This window comes from Plodia interpunctella, chromosome 1 (genome assembly GCF_027563975.2).
Source record: "Plodia interpunctella isolate USDA-ARS_2022_Savannah chromosome 1, ilPloInte3.2, whole genome shotgun sequence".
Classification (NCBI taxonomy): Eukaryota; Metazoa; Arthropoda; class Insecta; order Lepidoptera; family Pyralidae; genus Plodia; species Plodia interpunctella.
In genome coordinates, this window is record NC_071294.1 from 4,352,299 (window position 1) to 4,380,185 (window position 27,887).

General features: G+C 35.1%; 1 protein-coding gene and 1 long non-coding RNA gene across 2 annotated transcripts in view; both read left to right on the forward strand.

The window, feature by feature from the left end:
• The window catches only part of LOC128671200 (inactive dipeptidyl peptidase 10), an 85,010-nt gene that overhangs the window by 40,650 nt on the left and 16,473 nt on the right, over positions 1 to 27,887 (forward strand). Inside the window, exons 3-5 of the mRNA XM_053747505.2 lie at positions 25,409 to 25,660; positions 26,637 to 26,740; positions 27,538 to 27,736. Coding sequence (XP_053603480.1) covers positions 25,550 to 25,660; positions 26,637 to 26,740; positions 27,538 to 27,736 — 414 coding nt within the window. The 5' untranslated portion in view covers positions 25,409 to 25,549. The remainder of the gene's footprint in view (positions 1 to 25,408; positions 25,661 to 26,636; positions 26,741 to 27,537; positions 27,737 to 27,887) is intronic.
• LOC135309731 (uncharacterized) lies at positions 12,178 to 15,855 on the forward strand. The gene is made up of 4 exons (XR_010369915.1): positions 12,178 to 12,265; positions 12,574 to 12,664; positions 13,052 to 13,240; positions 13,438 to 15,855. It is a non-coding gene; the product is annotated as an uncharacterized LOC135309731 (long non-coding RNA).

Sequence of the window (27,887 nt, forward strand, 5' to 3'; positions counted from 1 at the left end):
TCTACGAAACGGCTAGTGTAGAATATTATCCGATAGCTACGTGGCTATTAAGCTCATCTTTTGAGCAGTAAATATTGAATTTCTAACTCAGGCAAAAATTTAGATTTATCTTGGATATCCAGTGAAAGTTGATTGACAACTAGACTAGTACTAGAGTTGATCATTGTTAAAAATTGTTTTAAAAAAGGCGTCGAACTCAAAGCCCAAGTTTCACCACATAGTAGACTTATTACTAGAATTGAGATGTAAAATAATTTGTTGCCTTTTTCTCGTCTATATAATTCCAAGATGCCTCTACAGCCGTTGAGCATCGAAGCACAGTCCGCTGAAACATAATACGTTGCCTATCTATTCCTAGTTACAATCGGCCGGAGAAGCAGCCGATACAAACTGTTTTTCTATAGCTCTAAAATTGCTATAACATTATTTGTTGTAATAGCCAAAACAACAGTCTTATTAATAGGTCTATGTTCGGTAACAGGGGCTTCCGACGGTGTTTAAGAGCCGTTGTATTAGGATATTAAACGTTGTCATAAAATTTATCTGCTCTAATGCGGCGAGCGGCAGCATGTGCAGTAAAATCAGTTTTACGATGCACACGGACTGCACCGTGTATGCGAATATTCAATTTAACTTAACAGGTATTGTTTATAGGCGCTTTATTTATGTCACAAACTTACAAAGTATAATATAATGTTCTCTTATCTTACACTTTATTTAAGGGATTTGCTTTTAACATTATGTTAGAAGAGACTTCCAAGCTATAAGGGAGCTATCAGAGGTGACATAAGATCTAAATCATCTAAACACATAATGGCCTATTGGTGAAATATTTCTTAAGTGTGTTATTGCTAGCACCTGTGTCAGATATTATTCAAGTCGCCCATGTAATACTACTTTTTTTTTTACTACCCTATCTTCATTTTCAATTACCAGTCCATTTAATGTGTGTTTTTAATATACCTAACTGATAAATCATCATCATCAACTACGCTTTATACCCGCTTTATTTTAAACGTTTTCCTTTACTGTAATTACTATTTTTTAAAACTGAATGCAACATAACTTCAGAACACTTTTCGTCACAATTATAGCTGAAAATATGAAAGAAGTGGATCTATTAAAAACCGATATCTATCATGTTCTGGGTGGAGATACTTTATCGTGAATGTAACAAAACTTTAAATCCCATGAAAACGTATTCGAAGTCGTATCGTGTCCCAGTGTTATTTCAATTCCAAAGTAAGTGAGTCCACTTTTTGCCGGTGATTTATGAGGCTTATCTCACGCTCGCGAGCCCGGCAGATAGTAACTCGACAAACTGCCTCGATTTCATCAATTACTTAAGCGAGCGATTTCAATTTGTTCTTTATATCTATAGCTGCAGTGAGTAATGAGTGTATATTAGATAGCAAGAATAGCCTTAATATAAATGTAGTAAATATATAAATGTAGTAAATCTCTTCTTTCTATTTTGAATGGTTATAATATGTTTATTAAAATATATAATACCTAGAATATAAAATACTTAACACGTTAACCACATCGGTGAAGGTCGCTGTAAGGAGTGATCCTTAACTATTACAATACATAAACAACATATTGGAAATTTTCTAAAACGGTAAAAGTATAGAAGAAAGGCCTATCGTATAAAGTCGTTACACAAAAGCAAAAGGATTAGCTGCCAAAACTACCATCTTAAAACCTGTTTAATTTTAGTTTTGCTTGGTTCAAGAGTAACTACCAGTGTCCCATAGAACGTTAGCGGCCGGGGCATGACGCGAGCGGAGCAACAACAATGGCCATAATGAAATTTGTCGAACAGCGCGCATTCGCCGCACGTTCCACGTTCGAATTGCCGCCTAATTAAATTACAGCGTTGCAGCCTCTCACGCCGAGAGGGAATTCATTTCGACCTCTTGACTGCTCTTTTTCAGCATAAATGGCGACCGCTGCAAGCGAGACCCATGTTGCTTTCAATTTCATTATTTTAAACGGGAAAGTTGGTTTTTAGTAATGAAATTCGTTATGATGGAAAGCAATATTGTGTTATTGATTTTTATAGTATTTTTTTTCCTTTTCACTATATTGGTATTATGTTATAACTAATTATAACGTAAACATTACTTCTGAATTACAACTCGGCCGAATTCAAACATTGTCTTGAATTTTGAGTCTATTTTCCACGTGACGTCCATAAACCGTATAATCTTTATCTGCTCTTGGAAATCTGGCCTATTGTTTTGGGAACAAGATGCGCTCGACAACGAGAGGATGCATTCTATTCTAAGCAAGTAACTATATCTCTTTGAAAACTGTCAGCGGGACCGCACAGCCCCACATCGGTGAAACAAAGCCGTTTATTGCGCGGCCAACATAAATTTTCATTATGAAACTAGTTTGAAAGGAAACAGCCAGCGATCGCTGCGAGCTAACGAAGAGTTTCAACGCTTGAAAAATTGTTTCTCTCATTAGATTTATCTGAAGAAACTGCAATACTTCTAAAAGTTTCACATATTTATTTGCCTTTAAAATTATTTCTTGGCTGTCTTTTCTTGTACACATAATGTAGTGTTGAATATTTATATATAAATAATACCTACATACAGTTTATCAGTATATCACATATGACCCCATGGAGAGTACGTGGTGTGGACAAATGGAGAATTAATAAAAATTCATTATTTTCGTCGTCGAGATATATGGTATATTAGATTTGGAATTTAGTCTATAAATTACTGAATTAATACCAACAGGAGATCACCCTGCTGACAATATTATTTTCGCATACTATCTGACCATACCCGTGGTTAGTTCCTAGTGATTCTATATAGGATAATCCGTCAAAATTATGTAACCTTGGCTACAATTAAAACTCTCAATGAAAGGGAGCTTGTAGAATTTGAGCCTCAGGTTGGAATTCACAATGAGCCTAAGGTGAAGAGGCATGCTCTTATTAAAGCCGTAAATTCTCCTGTCGTGCATATTCGGCCGGGTATGAACGCCATAATCTATCATGTTGTAGATTTTTGCCGAAGAATGAAACATTTTTCAATATCCATTTGGATTTTTTAGTATTCTTTCTAGTGGCATACCAGCTTATTTCCAAAATGCCACCTGAAAATGGAGTATTGAGAAAAATTCAATTTTCTCTTAATAAATTCTCTGTTAAACCTATGAAGCGTTGCGTTCAAAAATTTTCAATTAAACTTTTTTAGTTTTTTTGTTGATCGGATGGAATCTGGATTTTCAGGTACAAAAAATAAAAAAACGGAACCCAAGGTCTTGATCTCCGAAACTATGGAGCCTAAAATAAAAAAAAATACAAAATTCATTGCTTGTAGATTGCAGTAAAACATATAAGAATTCTATAAATTATATGTAAACCTCTTCACGCGAGTTTAACTAATACTTGACGGGGTTTTTTATTTATATTTTCTTACAAATGATCGGTCGTTGTTTGTCTTTTAGAATGTTTGAGCGTAAACTATACAGTGATTGAAACATATTCATATATCTTTTTTATATAAACAATATTCACCTTTCGAGAATAAATATGGCATTGTGAACGTTAACGGAAATTCTATGTAAATTCTCTTTTGAATCATAGTGGTTGATAACATGCCCTCTGGGGGGACGACCTACTCTTGCTGATCTGAAATATGCACCACGAATTTCAAATATATCAAGAAATGTCGACGAGAATTATGTTTATAATGGCGCCTTCTACCGACCAATTTTGGAAACGTAATATATGTTGGCTTCTGGCCAATAAAATGTGCATTTCGGTCGTCAACGTGGAAGCGATATCTAAATAGATTTAGTTATAATGACCTTTTTAAAAGCAGTTTTGTGAACCTGTAAAGTGTATTTTATGAACGTGCCAGAGTAACCGTTTTCTCAGGCCATATCTCGTCAAGGTATAACGTAACATACATAGGTATTGCAAGACTTAGCACATTACTTTTTATTAGGTAAGTATATTATAAATATGAATATAGTATAATAAGTAAGAATAGTATACTCGTACTAAGAATAATAAATTAAGTCCTTATAATTTGCATCTTCTTCTAAACATGCAAACTAGGTTAGTGTTTAGCATACTAGTATATATATACTACTATATAGTTCTACGCAATAGCGTGAACTTTCGTAAGGATGCTAAGTAAGAAATCGATTAATTATATAGAACTCGAGCTGAAAATATCAAGTTTCATCGAGCTCGCGAAGGCATTGTATAGACATCGATTATAACAAATGACTTCATTTCAACATTGGACAGGAGACTTATTGCCTAATTAATTTTGCTTTTGTTTTGAATGAAGTATAGTAATTACTACGTATTTGGTGGTTTTCATCCATCCGGGTTGTCCTGCTTTTGTTTGGTTGTGACAATGAATTTACTTCTTTATTAGAGCACAGTAACAGTTTACGACTTAGACTTTTCTAAAATTTAATCCATAGATATCCATAAATAGTATATTTAATAGATAATCCGTAGATAAAATATTCGAATTTTTGTTTTCAAAAACGATATAAAAAACGATGTTAATGATATTCGGAGATAAACTAGACTAGTGACATAGATCTTTAATTTATCGCAAATGAAGGGGCGAAAGGAGCGCTTTTTCAACATATTTTCAATGGCGAAGACTGGCTAAGACCATAAGTTGCATAATGTGATGGGAAAAGGAGAGGGAGTGAATTGGGGTGAAGGTATTGGACATAATTACAATACCAACTAACACTCGCTGCAAGAGTTATCTATTTCGAATCTCATGTAAATGCGCTGTTACATCGCATTTCCATTCCATTCATTTTCGTTCATTTAGTGTATGTCACTGCAGTATGTAAGCGTAATAATAGTTGAAAAGTTCTACATTTGTATTCGTCGCTACATCTCTAGATCAGAATCATGCAGAGAAAGTTTGTACATACGTTCCGTACCACGACAACTATTTGAGTTTGTGGTTGCAAAGATAAATGGATGTTGTTTTTACACGTAAAACCTCATTTAGTAAATATTCCGGTTCTCTTTCTATATTTGTGTTGTTCAGTTATTTCTGGCTTGTAATCATTTTGCTATTTTAGAAATAAAATTGGCATTTGTTTCCTCTTAAGTATCTTTATCCTTAATACCTTAGTAAATTTAGATAATATATTTATTCCATAAAACAGGTAGATACATTTAATATGCGTGATTTAATAAAGGACTTTATTTCAAGACTTGAGAACACTCACAAAAAATAACTGCGATCGTTAAGATATGTACTCGTAGTAATCAATTTTATAATCGTATCACAAAACTGCTTGGAATGGTCAATGACTAGTGCTGACATATCGACTTTATTAATAAGTAATATATATTTATCAAATACGGTTACGAATTCGATATAAATAATTCGGTAGTCGATATTATTCATCGGAAAACGATAAATCTGTTCCAATCCAGCAGAATATTTGTCAATATTAAAATTGCTGTTTGTTTTGCAAATTAACATTCAATTTCGATACCCGCTGCATCGGTTGTTCCGGACTTTTTATGGCCAGATGCATCTTTAATTTCCTATTTCATACGTTCTGCGTTATGATAATATATATTTTTTTATAATTCAGTTCTGCTGTATTCAAATTTAATAACCGCAATGGTAATATTTTTATCAGAGGAACACACGTGTTACACATAACATGTTAGATGTTCAATAAACTAAACTAGTTTATTTTTATTCGTTTATATAATGTTTCTTTCTAAATTAATGCCCAGCGAGTATATTTTCTGTCTTTAATAATGACACTTGTCTCTTATCGTACCCAAAGTGTTCCAGTACAATTACGTTAATAATTAATTTTACCACAATTCTTACTAACCAAGTATTTTAATGATATTTAAAACCCGATAATACGTGAAGTATTTAAAATCCATTATTTGAATCGCAACATTTACATAATCGCTGCAATCCGCAATAAATTCGCGACATGCAATTCACGTCGCAGTGTCGCTGGCAGCGCGAACTCGCGAAATGCGAATATCGCGATTGTACGGTACAGCCACCACAGCGATCTCCACTGGACTTTTTCATTCGGTCCTGTTTCAGCTCCATATAAATTCTCTCCCTCTCTCTCTTTGCGCCTTAATTTGTCGCCATTCATCGCCATATACATAATTTTTAGGTGGTTCTATATAACATCGGCTTGAGCTTTCTTTAGCTAGGTCATTGTTAATGTCGAACGTCGAGTTTGAAGAGGTGGATTCGATGTTTTTCTAGTCTGTTGTGTTTTTTTAGATCTGTTGGTTTCGACCGAACATTCAAATTTTTTTTTGAGGAAGTAATAACTCTCAAACATTAATACAATTTATCACTACCCCCAGTACCGCACAGTTATTATTTATACAATTTCATAATAGAATTGATTCTTGCCTGTGTTAAAACTTGAAGGTAGGTTGAAGCGATCTGCAATCCAATCCTCTATATAGATCCGAGCTGAAACTCAAAAAGTCTAGCTTTTCCTCGTTTCTTACCCATTCCGAGCCCGAATCCAATATTGTAACGACTGCGAGTACACCCCGCTGACAGCGCATTGTGTTTTCAAAACTAACAATACTCCAGTCACAAAAGGCGTGGTATTCCTTTTCCTTTGCAATAAGAGGATTCTTTGCTTTTTCCAATGACAGATGCCCGTACTGGTTTTTGGATTTAGACACTGACATAGTTACTCCCATCTTATAGCCTAAATAGGACTTTATAATGTTGTCTAAGTATGAAAATTCTTAATATACATATCGCTTTATATACTCGATACCTTATCCATGTTTACTTGCTATTCTTTGACGTGTTGATATTATAAAATCTGACGATTTTTGCTATCACTCAACCTTTATAAATTACATTCAGGAAATCATATGAAATGTTTATCTGATTTCACTAATAAGTCTTTACATTTCATAGGTTTTTTTACGCGGACTTCGGGTTTCGCAGCCATGGATACAACCGGGATGAGGGAGATACAAAGCTCATATTGTATCGAAGAATAGAAGAGGCGTCAAATGTTAGACACGTCTACAAATAACGCACTTATCAAAGTCACTTTTATTGTAGCATTTAAGGCTAATTGAGTCAATGTTTGCCAACGCTATTGTTTATTAACAACAGTCTAAAAATAGGCAAGCTTAATGGCTGCAAAAATAAAGTGGCACTCGGGCTCCACCACTAATAGTAATTTTTTGGACATAGACGAGGTGTCATTATGGCGGAATGCGTCCACGCCCCTGCACTTCACTGTTATGAAAAGGTTTTTTCTTTGGACTAAGAAACTATTTCCTTTCTACCTTTATTCCTCTCTCTTGTGCTCGCGTATTCCTGGCTTCATTCGCGGCTGTGACGTTCTGAACCCAGGGGACGCGTAATTCTTCAACTTTAAATAATATTTTGAAGATTCGTCTGTTATTTTACAACCGGCCGTTTAATTTTGATTTTTTTTCATTTATATCTATTATTTTGTTACAGGTACCTCCGCTGCATAATAACGCTATTTGACTTGTAAGTATTTATGCATGTTTACCAATATCGAACTACCACCTAACTATGATTAGTGTCATAACTTTTGTATTAATGGTGAGTTGCGCCAGTCAACTTTCACGTTAACTTTGATCAGTGCGCCGCTGACGTTTAGACAAAATGGCGTACGTTGCGTTTTTCTACGCACGTCAAAGTTGACTGGCGCAACCAACTCTTACTTGCAAGGACAATCCTCAAAAGTTGATTATCAAACATAATAAGAAAAGCCCACAATATTCTCATTACTTAAGTATTTCCCAGTTTATACTAATTGTAATTTATATGAATACAAACAATTATATTGCTTCATGTATTTTGCCCCTCTCAAAAACCCAATTAATTCAGTTAAGCTTCTATCACATTTCGTACACGACTTCGCACCTGATGATGGTTGCCTCATTTGCCGCAATGCTGAAATAAAAAGGTTGGTAGGATATCAACCTGCCCGAACACATAGCAAATTCGTCTATATTACCACAGCGTAGAGTTCACTGTGTGTTGGCTTGACTTGCAGTTGGCTGTACCATCCCGGCTCCGCATCACACGCCAATCATTCCGCACCATCTAGCATTTTTCTGATGACTCGAGTGCCCTAGGCCTCGCTCGCGATGTTGTGTTGCCTTCTATTTTCAACTTTTGATTGAAAAAAAAATCATATTTACCTATATCAAGATCACACAAAATATATACTCTCTCTCTCTCTCTCTCTCTCTCTCTCTCTCTCTCTCTCTCTCTCTCTCTCTATCTGAGCGTTTTCCCGGTTTCTTATTGAGCGTCGGAACCCAGAGTTCTTTAACAAAAATATACACTCTACAAATCTAAGAAAGAAATTATTTGTTTTTCTTTAAGTAAGGATTAAAGTCTAAAACAACTGGACTGGATTTTGATAAAATTTAGCACAGAGAAATAGGTCTTCAGAAGGGACATGAATATGAATAAACAACGATGAAGTCGCGGACGGCTGCTAATATAATATAAAATCTAGTGACCTCTTCTAAAATCTTGTGGCATCTTAGTTCACGGTAAATAATTTTTTTATTTAAATATTTCTGAATCAAACTACACCAGAATTCTATAGATGCAAACGGAAACACGTAAAAATAAAAAATGTATTTATCGCTATTTTAAATTTGAATCGTCCCAGGACGAATAAATTGAGATCAATAAAAAAAAACCTTAAAATTTGTGGAGCGTGCAGTTTCATTTAAATGCGTTTATTTCACGGTTTGCAGACTTCGGAAAATAGAACCTCGATTGTGGATCAGTATAGTTATACAAAAAAATTGTAGCAGAAATTAAAAAGCCATTATGTTACTAAATAATAAAAAGTATATTATTTATATTTTTACTTCACTGAGATTGATACAGTCTGTCAAGAAGTAAATAAACCCGATTTCTGTCCAACTACATTTTTGTCCATTGCAATGCCAAATGAATTGCTCAAGATTGGTTGATGACAAGACTGGGTGGTCTTGCCAGCCAACAGGAGACAGCACCCTCATTTAACTTCTTCACTTTCTTGATAAACTGTACCTATGCTTTATCATAAACCACATATTTTTAGGTTTATGATAAATTATTTAATAATAAAACTAAAATAAAAACTATATTAAACTTACCAAAAATAACTATGTAATTTTATGAAATAAAAATATTTTTAGTATTTTTCATTATTGTAAAAAATACGCATATGTAAATTGCAACTGAATACTGTAATGTATGAATGTAACCAGTTTTATTCAGGAACATGACACAATAATCGCAAAGTTTCACGTTCGAAGTTGCATTGTGACAATCGCAGTGTAAATACAAAAACACAAACAACAAGAGACAAGAGTTGCGCAGCAGAAAGTTGCGCAACAAAAAGTGGCGCCTATTCAACCGGCTCAGTTTTTGAGCTGAAAACAGTTTGTCGTTGTTGTAAAGTTTACCACACATTTGTTGTGAAAATTAAATCGCGTGCAGCGGCGTTGCTTGTGTAGGTTTTATGGGTGGGTTGCACCAATAAACTTTGACGTTAACTTTAATCGTTCAGATAAAATGGGGTCCTTTGCTTTATTTTGCGCAGGTTAAGGCAAATTAAATAAAAATGCAATATAATTATTTGTTTACTTTATTTTTATCACAAGGAGTACTATCTTATGGACAATCCAGAATTCCAAATTCTCACGGAAATTATGAAACTTATCCATTCAGTTTTCTTTATCATAAATAAAAATTATTAATTTCTTAATAACCTAAGAATCTCTTCTGATACGAAAAATTGATGAAGCAGATCCTCATCTATAATACAAAAGCGTCACCCAGGAAATACCTCCTAGAATTTATACCGCCGCAGCGCACCAACCTTTTTCTTTTTCACTGTAAAACAGAGCGCTCCCAGTATAATAATAAATCGGGGATAGCTCTGGAATCAAATAACCGAGGTACAGAAGTTTATCAACTGTAGGTACATTGTACTATACAGACCTCATTGGAGAGAGGCAAATCAGACTTAAAATAAGTATGATGCTCTGTATGCATTTAGACCTATTGCCATATTTGGCCTACAGAAAAGTAAAATAATTTCCCCATACCCACATTGAAATATATGTATAAATTCTCAAAGACTGTGAGTTTTGTTTCTGTGCTATTACTAAACTAGTACAGAGGATTGTTTGTCCCTGTAGCCGAAAGTCCGTGTTCGTGTCCCGGTCCAGGCCATTAAACACACCCGCCACAGACTAATCCCGTAACCCGGACCGGTCCCGAAAACATCATTACCTATCGCTCTGGATTACTAAATTTTTTAAATTCAATATTGTTAAGAAAGCAAAGTTATATATCTTATTAAAGGGTCATTTTTAATGTTAGATGCCAACGCATATTTTGTTTTTTTTTTTTTGTTAATACACTAGCGTTTCATTTAACATTACTTGTACTGTACCTACTTATCACTTCAAAAGAAATATAAAAAATATGAAAGTAAGTGTGTTGCATGTAAAAACCGTAAGGCCTAAGCGTTCATACAAAGAAAATAACTGTCATTCGTGTAGCATATGCATCTTTAATCTCCTGATATAACTTGTAAGTATTAATATACGTAAATCTAATTTTATGGCTAATAAATTTATTAGCCATAAAATTAGATTTATGTATTAATACCAATCTTGTAAATAAAACTCTTGTGAAACTCCTATATCGTTTTGCCGAGATCAAAAAGGATTGAAAATCGAGAAGAATGGAAGCAATTTCAGGCGTAGGAATCGCAAAATCTCAGGAATAAAATGATTAGCGAGCAAGCAAAACTTGTCGACGATCTCCTGAATATTCAGATAGGCCCTTGTTTTGCATCGGGTGAATGCTGGGATTCGATCTGCGGAGAATTCATTACTGCATTCGGATGTCGATATCAGTGGCCTACTCGCTCTCTTTATCCGCGTCGCCCGGGTAAAACCTTAATAAATTATACACCCAAACCTTCCCTTTGAATCATTCTATATATTTAAAAAACCCACAATAAAATGACTGCATTATATTATTCTTTGTTATATTCCGTATGCCCCGTTATTTTTAATATGTCTTTTTAATGGCCATTGAGATAAGTATAATTCCTACATGAAAGAAATTTAGAAATGACTAGACGTTGCCCTGGGCTTTTGAGATAAAATATAGCCTATAGCAATCTTGGATAATATACCTTTACAAAGGTGAAATAATTTTTGAAATCGGTTCGGTACTTTCGGAGATTACCCGCCTCAAACATACAAACTCACAAACGCTTCAAACGCTTATTTACCTCTATAATAATAGTATAGATGTAGTAGGCAAAGCCACTAAAATGTAACGGGAGCAAAAACTGAGGAAATTCTGAATGTACTTAATACCAACTAAGTATGTCTACGCGGTATGTTAAAATGGATTTCGTGGCTATTTGTTAAATTTCAATGAACTGTTTCAACAACTTATCATAGCAAGTTATTTACCTGTAAGCTCGTGTTCTCTAATTATCTCCCAAATCCACCGACAAATATAGCAGCTCGTAAACAAGCTTCATAAAACCATATTTTACGAGTCTTATCACCCTCCAAGTGCAGTGTACCTATAGTGTTTTATTTTAACAACATAAGTACAAATAAAACTAAGCGTAACAAAAAAATTAAATGTTACATTTTTGATGTTCTGTTGTTGAGTTCCCATTGCTCACATTGTTTTGCATAGGTTTTGACACTGACGTGCGTTGCTATGCGTTGAAACTTCTCCGTTCTTCTACGTTGATCCGTCGACGGATGTCAACATGATGGAAAACGACGCAGTGCGACTGAGCAATGGGAACACGCTCTTACCTAGTGTTTAACACATTCATATAAATATATAATAATTACATATTATAAACAATGCGTTTGTAGACACTTTGTGTATACGACATTTGTTTCGTGCATCTGGTCAACTTATTATTGTCAAAATATCTTGGGTTCTAAGCAAAACAACTTAAGTGAACCTGTCCCAGATTTTAAGTTAGACTAACCGCTATACAACTTTGCATAAAAACCGCATCCAATTGCATCCAGTGGTTTTTGCTTGTTGGGCAAATAAACAGAGACAAATATTCAAAAAAAATGTTTTGACAGACAAAAAGATTCAGACATAGCCCACTTGTTTTAGAAAATGAATTAATGACTGACAAGAAATATCGAAAGCAACAAACAAATGCAACGATACGAAACTAGGTAATTATGCCGAGCATAAATTACGTCATTCTTTTTGCTTATCAGTCTGTGTTCCATTGCGAATGCCGGAACTTCGCCTGAGATTTATTGAGCTAACTAGCGTAGTGTAGCTATTATAGCTGACCCAACGTCCTAGGTGAACAACACGCTGCACGACGCGTTGTGGCACTGGGTATGGGGTTGAAGCGGTGGTCAAGCGGTTAATACCATCCGACTGTGATCGAAAGGCTCGAGTCTAACTCGTGCCACATGTGTTTGTACCAATCTGACTCATGTATTAGATTTCATAGACCATAATTTGCTTCCAGTGAAGGAAAACATCGTGAGGAAACCTTAAGTTGACAGTTTAAGTTCACTAGTGTGTATGCGATTACTTGCTACTCGGCGCCGTAGGAAGTTGTAAGTCATGTTAAATGCCTTTAGGTGACTTGAATAAAATCTGACACCAGTATTAGTAGGTAACCACACACTCGAAGAGAAAGAAGACTGGGTACATAACAGCGTATGCGTGATAGGTGTCTTTATGCATAAATACGCTGATACAAGCCACAAGTACCTAATAAAATTTGACACTTTGTAATGTCTCACGTCGCGTCACGCTGCCTTGACGCATTAAGTATCTCTTTCCTAGGACATCGTACAAAATTCCAATATGCTTTACTACGATCATCAACCATTTTAGGAGAAAGCGTTATCTAAACTTGAGCTCGTTGACTAATCAAAAGTCCGAGTAAAAAATTTCATATAAATTGAGAAATTTCACATTCTTGCTATACTTATTTTCAGTGCAATAAGCAGAAACATCAACAAGTCGGGTAAGTCGGAGCCGAGCTTGTTTGCAAGGACTTCTCAAGTGGTCTGTTTATACCGCAGCCCCGGATATTGTCTTCCGAGACATAATAATTATTTGCTGTTTATTCTGACTCCCAGACTAAATTGGTTCTGGATCCTAAGAATGTCACATATAAATTCACAGTAAGATACAATTTATCCTTACGACCTCATCCTTATCTATTATTAAGCAAAGTCTATAATTGAAAATATAGTTTGATAATATCCCTTCCCACCGTCCGAATGTCCACGTACCGATATTATTATCCAACTCTAATTAAGCGGTTGTAAATCCTAATTAAGACTGTTGTACAGCAAATAAGTAACTATTTTATTTACAGCTCTCAGAATTAGTTGGCTGTCTCGTAAACTCTGAGGGATATAAATATTCAACGAGCTATAACGTCACAGAGTCATTCAATGATAGAAGAAAAGAAGAGACTGCCATGATATATTAATTCGTGCTCGTTACAAACAAGAAAATAAACTCTTGTCACAATATTTTAAATAATTAATTAGTTTTCAAATTATATGCATTGTAATGAATTAGTCCAACGACGTACCTAACACTAGAATCCAACCGAAGTCCTCTAGTTTTCATAGAAATTTAGCCATCAGTCTTTCAACTACCTAATTTTCAAATACCTGACCTAACATTTAAACATTAAATAGGCAGTAGGTATAGTATATATAAAACTGAAGTATAACAACACGTCTCCTTTTCCTATCATCTGGATGAAGAATTCAATCTCCCAGAGCTCGGTGACTCCCTAACAAGGGGGGATTATCTGCTTCTTGGAGTCGGTAAATGGGATAGTTATTATGCGGAAATGGAAGATTGTATTCTAGCACTGTATTATAGCTTGCGGCTTTTTTATAGCGAGTATCGAACGAAGCGCTCCGTTGTGACTGTGTGCGCAAACTTATCCGTAATCTGCATGGGGTCCAATGCGATAGCAAAGTCGATCTATTTATTTAAAACGTAAAAGATTTTTGATATTGATATGATGATAATAACTTACGTAATAACTTAAGACAGAAGGTCCCTTAAGTAGGTAATAAATAAATTAAACGAATTGGTATTACATGGATCTCACAACTTTTTACGGTAGAAAAACAGAGCTGCGAGACTTGTTTTTTTACAGCATGTTTTTGACGGCATATTGTTTTACATGATATGAATGGATAATTTATTCGGAAGTACTTATCTATATCTACTGGTTTTATTGCACGAAAATAAGTACAAAAATTGCAATTAATACGAGATAGTTACATGTACAATGGCGGACTTATCCCATGTGGAGATCTCTTACAGTCCACCGGCGATAGGATGACACATACACACTTACTTCTTTTCAAGAGATTTGTATGTTGAAGACACTAAATAGATTTGTTTAAAACACTTCAAAAAACCAATGACAAATACCAATGTCTAAAACCTACAATATTCCACAAGAAACAAAAAAAACTTCTCGCTTGAAATACCTATATTCAACATAATTATTTACGGGGTGCTAATTTGAAACACCATTGAAAAAATTTCCGCTCCTGCATATCTACTCATATGAATTGAAATAGTTTCGTATTTCCTCTCATAATGGTTGGCATCAAACCAAAACCCTAATCCATTATATACCCGAACCCATAACATATATGGCAAGCGTACGCATTATGTCCTTTAATGTTGAAATATATTTTAGCATTTCTGAGGCGGGATGTTTCGTATGCTCATAAATTCAAATATATGGACTTTTGTGATTACGACGCATCCATATACCAAATTAGAAAAAACATTACTTTTGTATTGTTTTTTATAAAAAATATTAGCGGCCCGTCCCTGAGTCGCTCGAGTAAAAACATAATATATTTATTTATTTATTTATTATCGCGAACAGACAGACAGATGCGGCAGAGGACTTTGTTTATAATATGTAAAGATACAGGTACAAGGCGTAATGCCAATAAATATTTCAGTGGCTACTTAGATTCCTTGTAAGGTCGTTTCGATGAATGATTCTGGTGAAAACTAGTATTGCTTTTTAATTATAGTGTTGTTCAGTAAAACTTTTCATATACTTTATAACGTATTTATAACGAAAAAATCTCGTTATATATATGGAATTCTTGGTAGCTTTTTACCTATAATTACCTTTTGGTAATCAGTGATACCGACATGGAGAGTATTTTGATGCACATTATAATAATCTCATATAATGTAGTAATATAGGTATTGTAGGAATGGCACGAAATCATTATCAGTTCCTATAATATTGAATTTCATCTTAATATTCAAAATCGGTGAGACAACGGGTACTAAAAAGATATTCGGCGTTGTAATAAAACTGAATTTATACTAGTTATACCTTACAAGATGCGACAGGTAGAATTTATATAGAGGCAAATAAATTAGTTTTTAATTTATTAATGAAAATACGAATCGCTCACGTGTTACTATGAGTGAAGAAAGGGGCAGCGCGGACCGAGTCTCACTCGTCTTGAACAAGATCTACTATTATTTTGAAACTACATTCGACTTTTCCGTCTATAATCACACGTGAGTGAGCCGTAATTTAATTAATAATATCTACTTTTTACGTCAATCAAATCAAATCAATTGTTAAATCATTCAACAATTTATCTCCAGTTTCCGCGCTGCAAATCATCACGTCACGTTTTTACGCCGTCGCCAATAAGCGCCATTTTGTTCTGTCTGTACTTACGACTACGACTATTGTCGGCAGCCGTATGTCAAACTTAATTAGCAGAACATGCTAAAGCAGTTTAACTGTTTTATAGTTCGCGTAAACTTACGATTCTCACTTTATGTGTAGCTTTACGATGACATAATATTAGATATTTTTAGAGTTGTGTTTCATTTCATTCATTGTCCATTTTTCTGTATGTCGATTTCATTTTATATTTAACAAAGTACCTATTAGGATGTAATCTATACAGACGTACTTATTATTTTTATTTTTTCATTTTAATAATTTTCTTCACCTTTATGCTTTTCGAACAGATACAAACAATCGAAACAGCAATTTATCACTTGTGGCTTGTTGTTTCACCGGCTGAGACAGGAACAGTCGAAACACACTAAGACATATCAGCATACGCCAAAAAGTGACAGACTCCCGAGATGAACACTAGACGTGACAGATGTGACGCGGCGTTGTGACAGACGTGACATATGACGTGTGCTGACGCTGCGTTGTGATTGTGAGCGATGGCGGCACATTGCAATGCAGCTTCTACGATTGTCGAAACGTTTCAGTTGAGATATTTGCAATCTGTTGCTTTAGATATATGAAAAGGGTGGAATGAAATGTCTTTTTAATGTTTTAATATGTGAAATACCAGAGCTGTGATTTATTACAATTGATTACAATTAATGTTTTTAAGTTGGTACACCTAAATTTGCCATGTCATAAAAGTGCCACCACCTTCTTACTAAAATAGGTGGATAAGGTATATTTGCTCACAACTGTACTTATTAATTGCACGTAATTATAATAAAATAATAAGTAAATAAATCCTTGCGAATAGTAAGGATGTAATACGAGTAATACGCTCTTGGATAACTACTAAAATACATTTTTAATTCTAATAACAAAAAATACGCGGAGAATGTCGTATACAAATTATCGATTATACCCAAAAAACAACATCCAAATCGGACGGACGCTCTGCGCGATTTATAGATAGAGATAGATATATAGATAGATAGAGATAGACAGCTTGGCGGCTAGTACCGAGGATTAGATTTACAAGCCTAGGACCCGGGGTACAGTCTGCCACAGAGAAATCTGACCCCGTAAGAGATGGTGTTCAAATCGCGAGGGGGTCAGATTTCTCTATGGCATCTTACTTTTATCACCAAATATGTGTAGCCATGGTTAATATAAGTCTGTGCATAGCCCTTAATAGACATTCTATTGTAAGAAAATATCGTATACTTTTTATTTAGTGGATAATTAATTTAAACATAAAAAAAATATATACTCAATAAATACAACTTTTCCGTCACTGAGTGGAAAATTTGTATTTATTGTACATAATACAATTAAGCTGAAGAAAATGTTTGTTCGCGCTTACCTCTGAACACCACCACCACACCGGACCGATTTAAAGAAGTAGTACTAAGCAGAGGTCTCCCCCTTCTTCCTCCATTTATCTGTCTTTAGCTCCAGAGCTACAGGGATCTAGTTCAAGTAGTAAGTTAAAAGCAAACATTCATCAAGAAAAAAAGATTTATCGATTTACATCAAAATAACAAAAGTTTGAAGGAATGTAGAAAATGAACCCTTGTTTATCTAAGAAACGTACGTTCTAGATAAAAAGATAACGTAGCGTTCTATATCACTGTCATTCTGAATAAATTTAGCACTCAAATATATAGTGGTGGTCATAAATACTCTCGCACAATGAGAAATGAAAGCAAAGGGAACGGAGTTAATTTGGAATAACCCAGAATGGGCACAGATAATATTAATTCGGGTATTAGCATAGCCCACTGAGGATCTATCGGAATGGGTTCCTTATTTAAATCACTCACAGCAAAGAGTTTTGGATTAAATTGAGTTGGGAAGCAAACACGTAACCCGAAGGCCTGTCTTCGTAATCTATAGTATTGATTACGAACATGCTTTGACGGCCAAATTTAAACGGGAAAATATTAGTACCTCTTTTTATATCTTTTGCTTAATACAATGTAAATAAATATAATGTCGTTATATTTCTCGTCTACAAAAGTATTGTATTTTAATTTGAATAATATTTTTTTTATTATAGTATATTTATATATTTAGAGTTAACGACGGATTAGACATACTTTCAACTAGATCTACTTCATACATTTTATATAGACCTGCATGTGTTGAAACTGAGAAATCCCGGAAAACCCTCTCAGAGACACACCCACGGAAAATGGATACCGCCAACGATGCCTCGTATGTTTAGTTTGCAACAAACATTTCTCCGTTCGACAGGGAGCTATTTGCTGTTGTTCAGAAAAGTTATTTACTTCTTTTGGAATCAAATATAAATCAAATTCAATTCAAATTCAAAATTCTTTATTCAATATAGGATGATATATATCACTTATTGACGTCAAATAAATACTTAAACCAAGTCTACTGTCGACTTCCAAAGCGCAGGTGAAGAAACGGCGCAACAAACTTCAACTTAAAAAAAAAATATTTTAAGCGTCGTATAGTAGGTGCTATAACATAGTGTTGATGATACAGCGTAGCGTAAAAATAAAATGAAGATAAAATATATGGACAAATCACACAGATTTAGTTAGCCCCAAAGTAAGTTCAATCTGAAAGGTCAATCTGAAAAAGATGATTTTCCATCTTAACCTGACCGGGGCTCGAACCCGGGACCTCCAGGGTAGCAGGCCAGCGTGATGACCATTAGGCAACGGAGGTCTTCGAAGCGTAGGTGGATACAGCAGAGCGTAAATGCTACAGCGTAGCATCGTCAAAGCTACAGTGCTACGGCGTAGACCTGGCTACGAACTACTTCGGCGTAGCTCTAAAACATTTCTCCATACTCAAACATTGCTTGATTTTGCTGTATAAATACACAGCATACATTTTTTTTAAATAAAATCGTAATTTATAGTATTTTTAGGTATTTTCTTCTATTACAAGCGTTTATTTTGTTTCACCTCTCCCGATGTTTGTCTGTAATCAATTTTAGCAAGTTAATTTTCGTCGACTTCGGCTTGACCTACAGGGTTGAAATTTTCCACGTCGCGTCAGTTTCCATTCCAACAAAAATTATGATCAGCTCCCGACGAGGAAACTCCTTAACAGTTAACGGACATTTTTTTTTTCACTCGTTGATTACAAAAAGACCTCTCTGACGACAATAAAAGCTAATAGTTTCATGTAAGTATGTGAATTTTTTTAAGAACTTTTTCGAGGGCTTGTAACCACTCTACCCCTTTTTTTGTTCAGCGCAATACACCTCCGTAGATTACTTGAAATGAAAACAAAGTTTAGACCAAAAGTTGTAGATCAGGTGAGGTCCCCAGGGCCAAAGGATTTATAGACGCACGAACCGTATTGTTAGCTCCACCGAGGCGGGTATTAAATGTCACACTCTATCAATAAAGTCGCCAGTTACAAACAACATTGTTCGCCGTCGACCGACGCAGCTGTATGGCTATTCAATAAACTAAAAACAATTGTTTAATAACTATTTATGAACAAGCAATAAAATGAGAATTCTATATTCAAATATAGAGTTGTAAACAAAAATTCAAGGTTTTTAAAAATTTTACTCTTTATTTCTGCACTGATTTTATTATTTCTATCAACTTAAGTTCAAATATTAAATATAACTATGTAGCTTCCAAATAAAACGGTCATAATACATTATTTTGTTGCCTTTGACCAATTCTTTCTTTCTTTGCTATATTTTTGCATTTTATTTTTATTACAATCTTCATTAATTACAAGAACTAATCTTCAGTTCATTTACTGTTAAAAGATCAACCACGAGAAATTTGCGGCCAGTGCAGAGTCAAAGCCGTTCGTTAGTGAACTCAAAGACAAGAGTTTCCAAGAAGTAAGCGATTTCTCTCCGAAGTCCACATTCTGGAATGATCGTGTTAAATCCGGTTTAAACCGCTTCAACGTTATACAATAAAATACTTGTAACGAGCTGTTTATCTCGTGTAATTTTCTACAAATTCTAAACATTTCATATTTTTATATATTATTTTGGGGTTTTGTATTTTCACTTAGGTGAAAGTACAAAAAGGTAAGGTAAGGTATAATTATTACGATAATAAATACGCTATACTGTGAAAACCGCATTAAATTCCATATAGTATGTAGTTTTTGCGTGATGGGCGAACAAACATACAGATAGACAAAAATTCTAAAAAATATTGTCTTTTATATCTTCTATGTACAGACATAGCCAACTTACAGTTTTATTATAATATGTGTAGTTATTTAGATACTCATAAAGGTCGTCAGTCCTTTACATGTTAACGTGTGCATTTGTTTTTTTTTTTTCAAAGCAAAAGCACACGCAATCCTGTGTGCAAAGTTTCAGCTCAATCGGTTGAAGATACCTACTTCAAAATTCAGTTGCAATTTTCCACCCGAATACACATAGTGACATGGTTACATTTCAAGATAAGTAAAAGCTTGTAAGAAGTAATTAATCCAGAATATTCTCATTAACATAGAACTTCGCGGCCCCAAACTTTTTGATTCATTAAACAGTTTTAACACTGTTTGAGTCTTTTATTAACGGATTTGTTCATTCTGAAGAATGGGATGCAGAGTTATTTACTTTATTAGCTTATTTACCGTTTGTTTCCTAACTTTGCTTATTATTTTAGGTATTTTATCACAAAGGGCCGATGGAAACTTTGGGTGAAATGCGCCCGTGATTTTTGTAATTTTAATCGTGTACGATTATTTTGCTAATTAAAAATACGCAAGTATGTAAATGTTATACTAGTAATAATGTACCTGTGTAAACCTATGGGTAACGTTTGACGTGAAGTGTCTGTAATTGCTCAGTTGAGTTGATTACATTAGAAAGTAAAGGTATTTTCTAGACGAGTAGTTACTTTCACACTCCGTTAAAAAACAACGTATTTTTAATAGAGTTAATAATAAGTATGGTGAAATTAACTTACGCGTCTACCAAACAAATAAATTCCATAAACTACACACACCCTCAAGTTAAATCTAATATTGAACATACATTTTTAATTTACCGAATTACCAATTTAATAGTCGATATCTATTAATGCCCTTTGAGAAGGTATTAATATAGATTCGCAGTAGGTATTTAATTAAAGCGAATCCGCGAAGGATCAAAGCCCGACTTACGGCCCCGATAAAGAGATTAATCGTTCGATCCGGCGAGTGGATTTCACACCATTTTGTTAAACTTTTCACTTGCTTGATATGTCCAACTGAGTGAAATCTGGGTGTGTGGTTCCCGCCCTAGGATAAGACCACTCCATTCTCTTGGTTGTCGTATGAGAATACCGGTCGATAAAAGGAGTTAAAACGGCCAAAAATGTCGTTTTAAATCCTTTCACACGCAGTTATCCAACCGTATTTCCAACTATACTGGAGGAAACTAAATCTTGTGAAAATTCTTTAGGATTTTATATTTGTATAGAAAAAGTAGAATACTTTAAAATTAAAACATATTTACCTAAAGTTTACGTATGAATGGGTCGTTATTACATTTGAAGTTTGCTACAAATTTCTTCCCGAATGACGTTGCTTACCTTATACAAAACGGTTTGAGCTCCATTTATAACCTTCAGTAATATCTACATTACATATTGCCACAATATACACTACAAGCAATCAAGCTCATTTTACGACGCCATAAGTCAACTTTCGCCGACATTTCGATACACGACAGCCTGCCAGAGCATAAATGAAGCAATAAAATGGCGAATTGATAGAAAGCACTGTGGCGACCACTGGCCTGCTGCCAATTCGGTTTATTTGGATCTTGTCAGTTTATAACACGCTGCATTTTTATCGGATTAATATCTATAAAAATTGGACAAATTTACCTTTCAGATTTGGAGATCGTAGCCATACTAATATTATAATTATGAAAATCTGCTTGTCACGTGCTTTCACGGCTAAACCGCTAGGTCGGTTTTAATGAAATTTGGGATAAGTATATACGACCCGAGATCAATCATACGCGACCGCGGGTCGCGGCTAGTTCTAAATATATTACAATACAAAATCCCGACCCTCCCCGTAAACGAAAGCATGCTTTACCTAAATCATATTCACAACGCATGGCCGTACAAACTACACCATTAATCTTTTTAACATGGTCCAAATTTAGTTCAAAAGTACCTCAAAATACAGAGGTTTACGCAAATTGATAGAACCTTGGTATTTATTGCCTTCTTTGAAAAGTTCAGCGTATATTACTTCTCAACTAACATTGCACAAGAGCTTCCTTACATAACAGTTTCGTCTCAAAGTCCTTCGTCTCAAGTTTGGTCAGTGGATCGTAACCATTTTACAGCTGAAACACTTCCGCGGAAGCGCCAACTGTATCGGATCTAAACGTCGTCGTGAATTCGTATCAGAGGGCGAGCAATCGTTTTATAGTGGACTCTTTTAACGGCATTTCGTTTTATTACTGAAGCGAGACGTAACATTAATTACTGCTAGGATGTACACTGAGTTTTACGGTGTTACACGACTAAAGAAAATACTAGAATGATGTATCATCCATGTCGTGTAGGTAGATATTTAAGTTGTGAATAAAAATAAAATCTTGTTAAAATTAAGTTAATTGAGGGAATATATAATCACAGACAACTAAAAATTAACTGTTAACAAACACAGTCACTTCGATTCTCTTATATAAACAACATGTAATTAGGCCTGTGGTTGAAGGTTTTAAAATTGTACTGTAGGTAGACCAGGGTAAACCATACATTTGTAGACCATAGATTAGGATGAATTAGACAATTATTATCATATGAAATTATTTTTATATGTCTACATTATGTCATAAAAATATATCTATATCTTAAATATTATTGAAATATAATTCAAATGCCAAAAAAAATCTTGGCTCTGATGCCAACTGAAAGTGATCTCTTTCAAAACGGTACAGCACTTCCATTAGTTTCCTTGACCCTACATCTGCATTTGGGAGCTCGTTTTAATCGTCTTTATGGCGTCATAAAAACTATCCGATTAACTGCGGAACCACTGTACAGATAGGATCAGCAAATTGAATAGAACCCTGGCTCTGAGCCAGGGCTGCCGCTGCAGTGACAACCGATACATTAATAAGGATCGGATTGAACTCCAACGAATCTGTAAAATAATCTATATAGTTATAGTATAAGTACATTAATTGAAGTATATTCATGATACTGTACAAATGTGCACGAATAGGTCTCGCACAAAACAATTCCATAACTTAAATACAGAGTATTTTCCAACTAATTAAACTAAGTGAACATAATTCACAGAAACGTACAGACTATAAACATTTAAAAACGATTGGAAAAGTAAAGGAAGTCACACTACTTCGTGTTTTTATTGAAATTGCAACATTATTCTCGCATACGTGTCGCACTGGTCACCTCTGACGATAAATATTGAATAGTGTTTATTATTCCACAGTTTTCCTATTTCCCTAGTGATGTACCCTGTTCCTGAGAGCGCGTTAATTGTGAGATACGCGGTGTCATGTCCACATCTGCATTGCAGTTATATCAATCCCCTTGAGCATCGAGAGGCCAGAACGGCAATAAAGCTCAAATAAAACGGCTCTAAAGCCCAGAGATAATTATAAGAAACACCGTTAATGCCCAAATTGCAGTCCACTGGCAGTTTCCTGGCTCAGGTCTATAGCTCGCCATTTATCTAAGCCACCAGACACAACTTGGGATACTGAATAAAGTTAAATTCAGTATTTTCTCGACAAGGTCAAGGTATTATACGAGATTTATAGTTTGCATACGAAATATAATATATGATAATACATACATACATAAATATATGTGTATGGTTTTACCCGGGTAAAACCGTAATAAATTATATACGTAATAAAAACCTACATCAAAATCAGTTGTGTAGATTTTAAAACATAAGTACATAAACACTGAAAGAAACTACTTTGTTTTATACTGTGTAGTGATTAAACGAGTTGCTTAAAAAGGGTATATAACCTTTAAGTTGTGTTTAATAATATCTCGAAGAATATTAATTGTCCTTAAAGTTAAGTTAAGTTAAAACCACTGGTTGTGTCAATAATCATTGAAAAAAAGATGCTGTTCCGGATTACGGTGACTTTTTTATAAATATGTACACCATATTTATAGCTAAATGGCAAAAAATAGTTTGACTAATGAAACAAACCAAGCAAACTGTAGCACAGGTTAAACAATACTTCCAGTAACTGTAGCTAATCTGGTGATGATAGCCCGTCGCGGTTTTTCTAAAGAAAAATTCAAATATTAAAAAATAAAAACAAAAATATTAAGATCGTTACTTTTTTAGCGTGAAACCGCAGCGTTCTGTCACAGAATTATTCCAACAAAATAATATATATAGGGCTGCGATCTGAGATAACTTTACTTATAGATCATTCCAAATTGTTTTCTTTTTCTAATACTCATCTACTTGTATGATAAAACTGTCTGTCTATAATTTTATTCATCTTGATCATCACCGGGATAATGCTCAGATGATAGGTGCTATATAGCCACAATCAAATATCATTTTAGTTTCGTGTGAAAATTTACAGTCTAGGAATAACAAGTCAGCGGTCGCAGATAAAATCTGCGAAAGCCTAAAGCCATTACCCGCCGCAAACTACAATTAACGCTCTTCGGTTTACTTAGCCCACAAAAGAGAAAAAAACATCAGGCCGTATTCTTGCCAAACGGGCACATTTCTCTGCCGAAACCACTAAAAGCGTGTGTGAAAAAAACTAAGTCAGTAATGGACATACTTCCTTTTTTATTCACTGTACTTCACCTTCTGTGCAGATTTCTTTTACACAAACTATAGCAGGTTGATTTTGGAACTGTGGCGCAAGCAATGGTCAAATTGCCCGTTCATATTTTACAATACATGTAAAATATGAACGGACGCATTACTATTATGTTTGCACTGCCTTTAGCGATGTATCTAAAAGCCCTTTAAACTGTCACTGATAGAAGGGTAATGTTAAAATTATCGAAAAGAGAACTAATTTTAATATTCGTACCTACAATAAAACTGGTTTTAAAAAACCTTTCAGCAAGAACAGTTTAGATAAAAGTTTTACGAACTCGTAAAGTCTGAAGTGAATGTATTGAGTTGCGATCGAGTTGGCCGCACTCCAATGGCAGTCGATCTCTTCGACACGCCCGTTCGTTCACTGATCGCAAATTAAGCTCACATTTACACCTAGGACTCTTTTATTCTTCATTCACGTGTGACGGACGACACTTATACTAAGACATCTCCTATTAGTACATTGTTATTAGGTTTTCGAAGTCAAATAACGTAAAAGATCCTTGTCACATTCCGCCGTGGACTTAGTTTTGTTTCTAATACGAGTTCATAAGTACAGAATTTTATTGATTGTATATTAAACTTCATAGCAGTTTGTTTACAAGCTTATAAGTAACCTCTTGGTTCATTTACTAATACGTATGTCTTTTGAACCACTTCCTCGTATCCAGCTTGATGATCTACCCTAGATTAATTTCCAACTAGGAAACTCGATCTTTACTCAATATCAATGAATCGTGAAAATTAAAATTCGTTATTTGTCCAACAGTGATGGGGCGATCCGCGAGGCAAGCGACAAGAGCGCAGCGGGCGTGCGCGTCACAAGGCGCGGGCGCAGGCGGGGCGAGCGCGGAGGCGTAGCGCGGCGCGGTGGCGGGTGCGGGCGCGGCGGCGGCGGCGGCGGCGGCGCATGCACGCCACCGGCCACACGGACCGCTCGGGCGGCGGCGGCGGCGGCTCTTGGCGCCTCCCGCCCGACGAGACTTTACAAGTCGCCGACCCCAAGTCCGCCAAGGAAGAGGTCAGTTCCAAATTCAATATCCAATTCAATTTATATGCTAAAAGGATGTTGAAATGTAACTATTACTATCAAATATTTTATCGTGCGCAAATTGTGCACAAACTAACCAAACAAAAACCACAACCACTGGGATATTAAGTAAAATGGTCGTAATCAGCACATATCGTAACGAGCTACATTGTGTTCTGTCCATTTCAATAATACGAAAAATCATTAATTTGGCAATTGTTTACATTAAACTTAAAAATCTGCTCAATAATATAATAGATTTTTACGAGTATGTTGTTTGATAATTAATAAAATCAAATGTAAATAATGTTTGGTTGCACTGGCCGGTTAGATAAAAAAGAAAAAGTACTTGAATTTGAAGCGTGTAAAAAATTTTCATTATATTTTAGCGCACTTATTATTAAGAGATCAATAAATGTTTAATGTAAATACAACCTAAATTTCTTTTATGTGATTTTCAGCACAAGTACATTGTAAGGAAGGTTATTCTAGTGTTCGACAAGCAATGTCGGGGTCGAACGTCACCCGTCGCTTTAAATCAAATTCCCGTCCTTACACCTTTTTATAGGTCTCTACCTAAATAAATTTGGCTACTAGAATATTCGACCTTTCAGATATTATTCACGACTTCGAGCGATTGTCGAATATCAGAATCTAGAATTAAACTTTTCATTACATCATTTGAGAAAATTTTCCTCTGCAGAAGAATAACAAAAAATTATCCAAACTTCGTACGAATCTATCGTAAAAATCTAGATTAAACATCGAGAATTTAGATGATTCCATTAAATTCAACGTGGTATTCCCCTAAATATGCAAAATTCTTTCGTCGAAGTACGAGATATGACTTCGTACGTGGATCGGGAAAACTCAGCAGTGTAAAATTAGAATTCAGCCAACGATTCTGGAGATAAAATTTCGATAAGTCGGCGCTGACTCCGAACTTCTAACTGTGCTTCTGTTGCAGGATCTGTATCAAGGAGATGGCCACAATTGGAGAAGCATCATCTTCTCATTGATGGTCATCAGTTTTGTGATAGCAGGCATCGTCACAGCGATTTATTTGTTAGGGTGAGTACAAAATATAATCATTAGTATATCTTGGTACCTATTTTAATTATGTTATGGTCATGATATATTTATATATGCATTATATAAATCCGATTACTCAGAATTATTAAGAAAAGAGATTGTAAGTAAGTACTATAGCACCGCATTTTATCGCTATTATCACCATAATTCATAAAATAATTTGAGCGGTAATTGCGAATTGTGGCGAATCGCATGTTTCCCCAAATTGAATTTAAATAACAGGGTGCATATGCGTCCATTTGCGCATAATAACCAACCGAGCTGCTGGTAACAGGTTCAATTTGCATATTAGCGAAATTAGTCTATTACACGGTATGAAGGCATAGAAATTTGTTTGCAGGGAAATTTATTCTGCATTGAGGCTTCGAAGCTTAAAGTCTAGTAGGTATTAAAAGGAAATAAATCTAAGTTAGGATTTAAAACAGAAACTGCCACAAGTAGTAAGACAATTTCCTTTAAATAAAATTTCGCTGAAACGACGCGGACGCTCAAGGAGGGTATTTAGAAAATAAAAACCTCATTTCAAACTTGGCACTTCTATTTCTGTTCATTCTCAAATTCTGAGTGCGGTTAACTTTTATCTAGTTGGTAGTTCGTTATGTTTTCCAGAATGATATTTTAGATAAAAAGATTTATCTACAGAGGAAACCAAAATGTTTTATTTCATTTTGCCAAAATAGTAATATGAACTCTTTAAAACTTTTGTTAAAGAAAACTGAAAAAAAAAATGTTTTTTCAATTTTCGATCATAATGAGATTATTTTGTATGCTTTCAGATATGTGGACGAGTTGCTATACTGGTCGGGTCGTCGGATGCGTCTGGACGAATTCCTGCGAGGCGACTTAACAGGGGACCGTCTGCCCACCACCTGGGTCAGCTCGCACCAGCTGGTGTACCAGGCGGACGACGGCGGCCTACTGGCGCTCGACACCTTCAACAACACGCTCTCTGTGCTGGTCACCAACCACACTCTCGTCAGTATATACATAATAATACATGACTACACCCGGCCGTCTCACTAACACCAGGGTTACCATACTAACTACATTACAGCTCGATGGAACTAAATTCACCACACACATAATAAATTTTATTCTGAAACGTCTGGCAGGAATACACGAACAG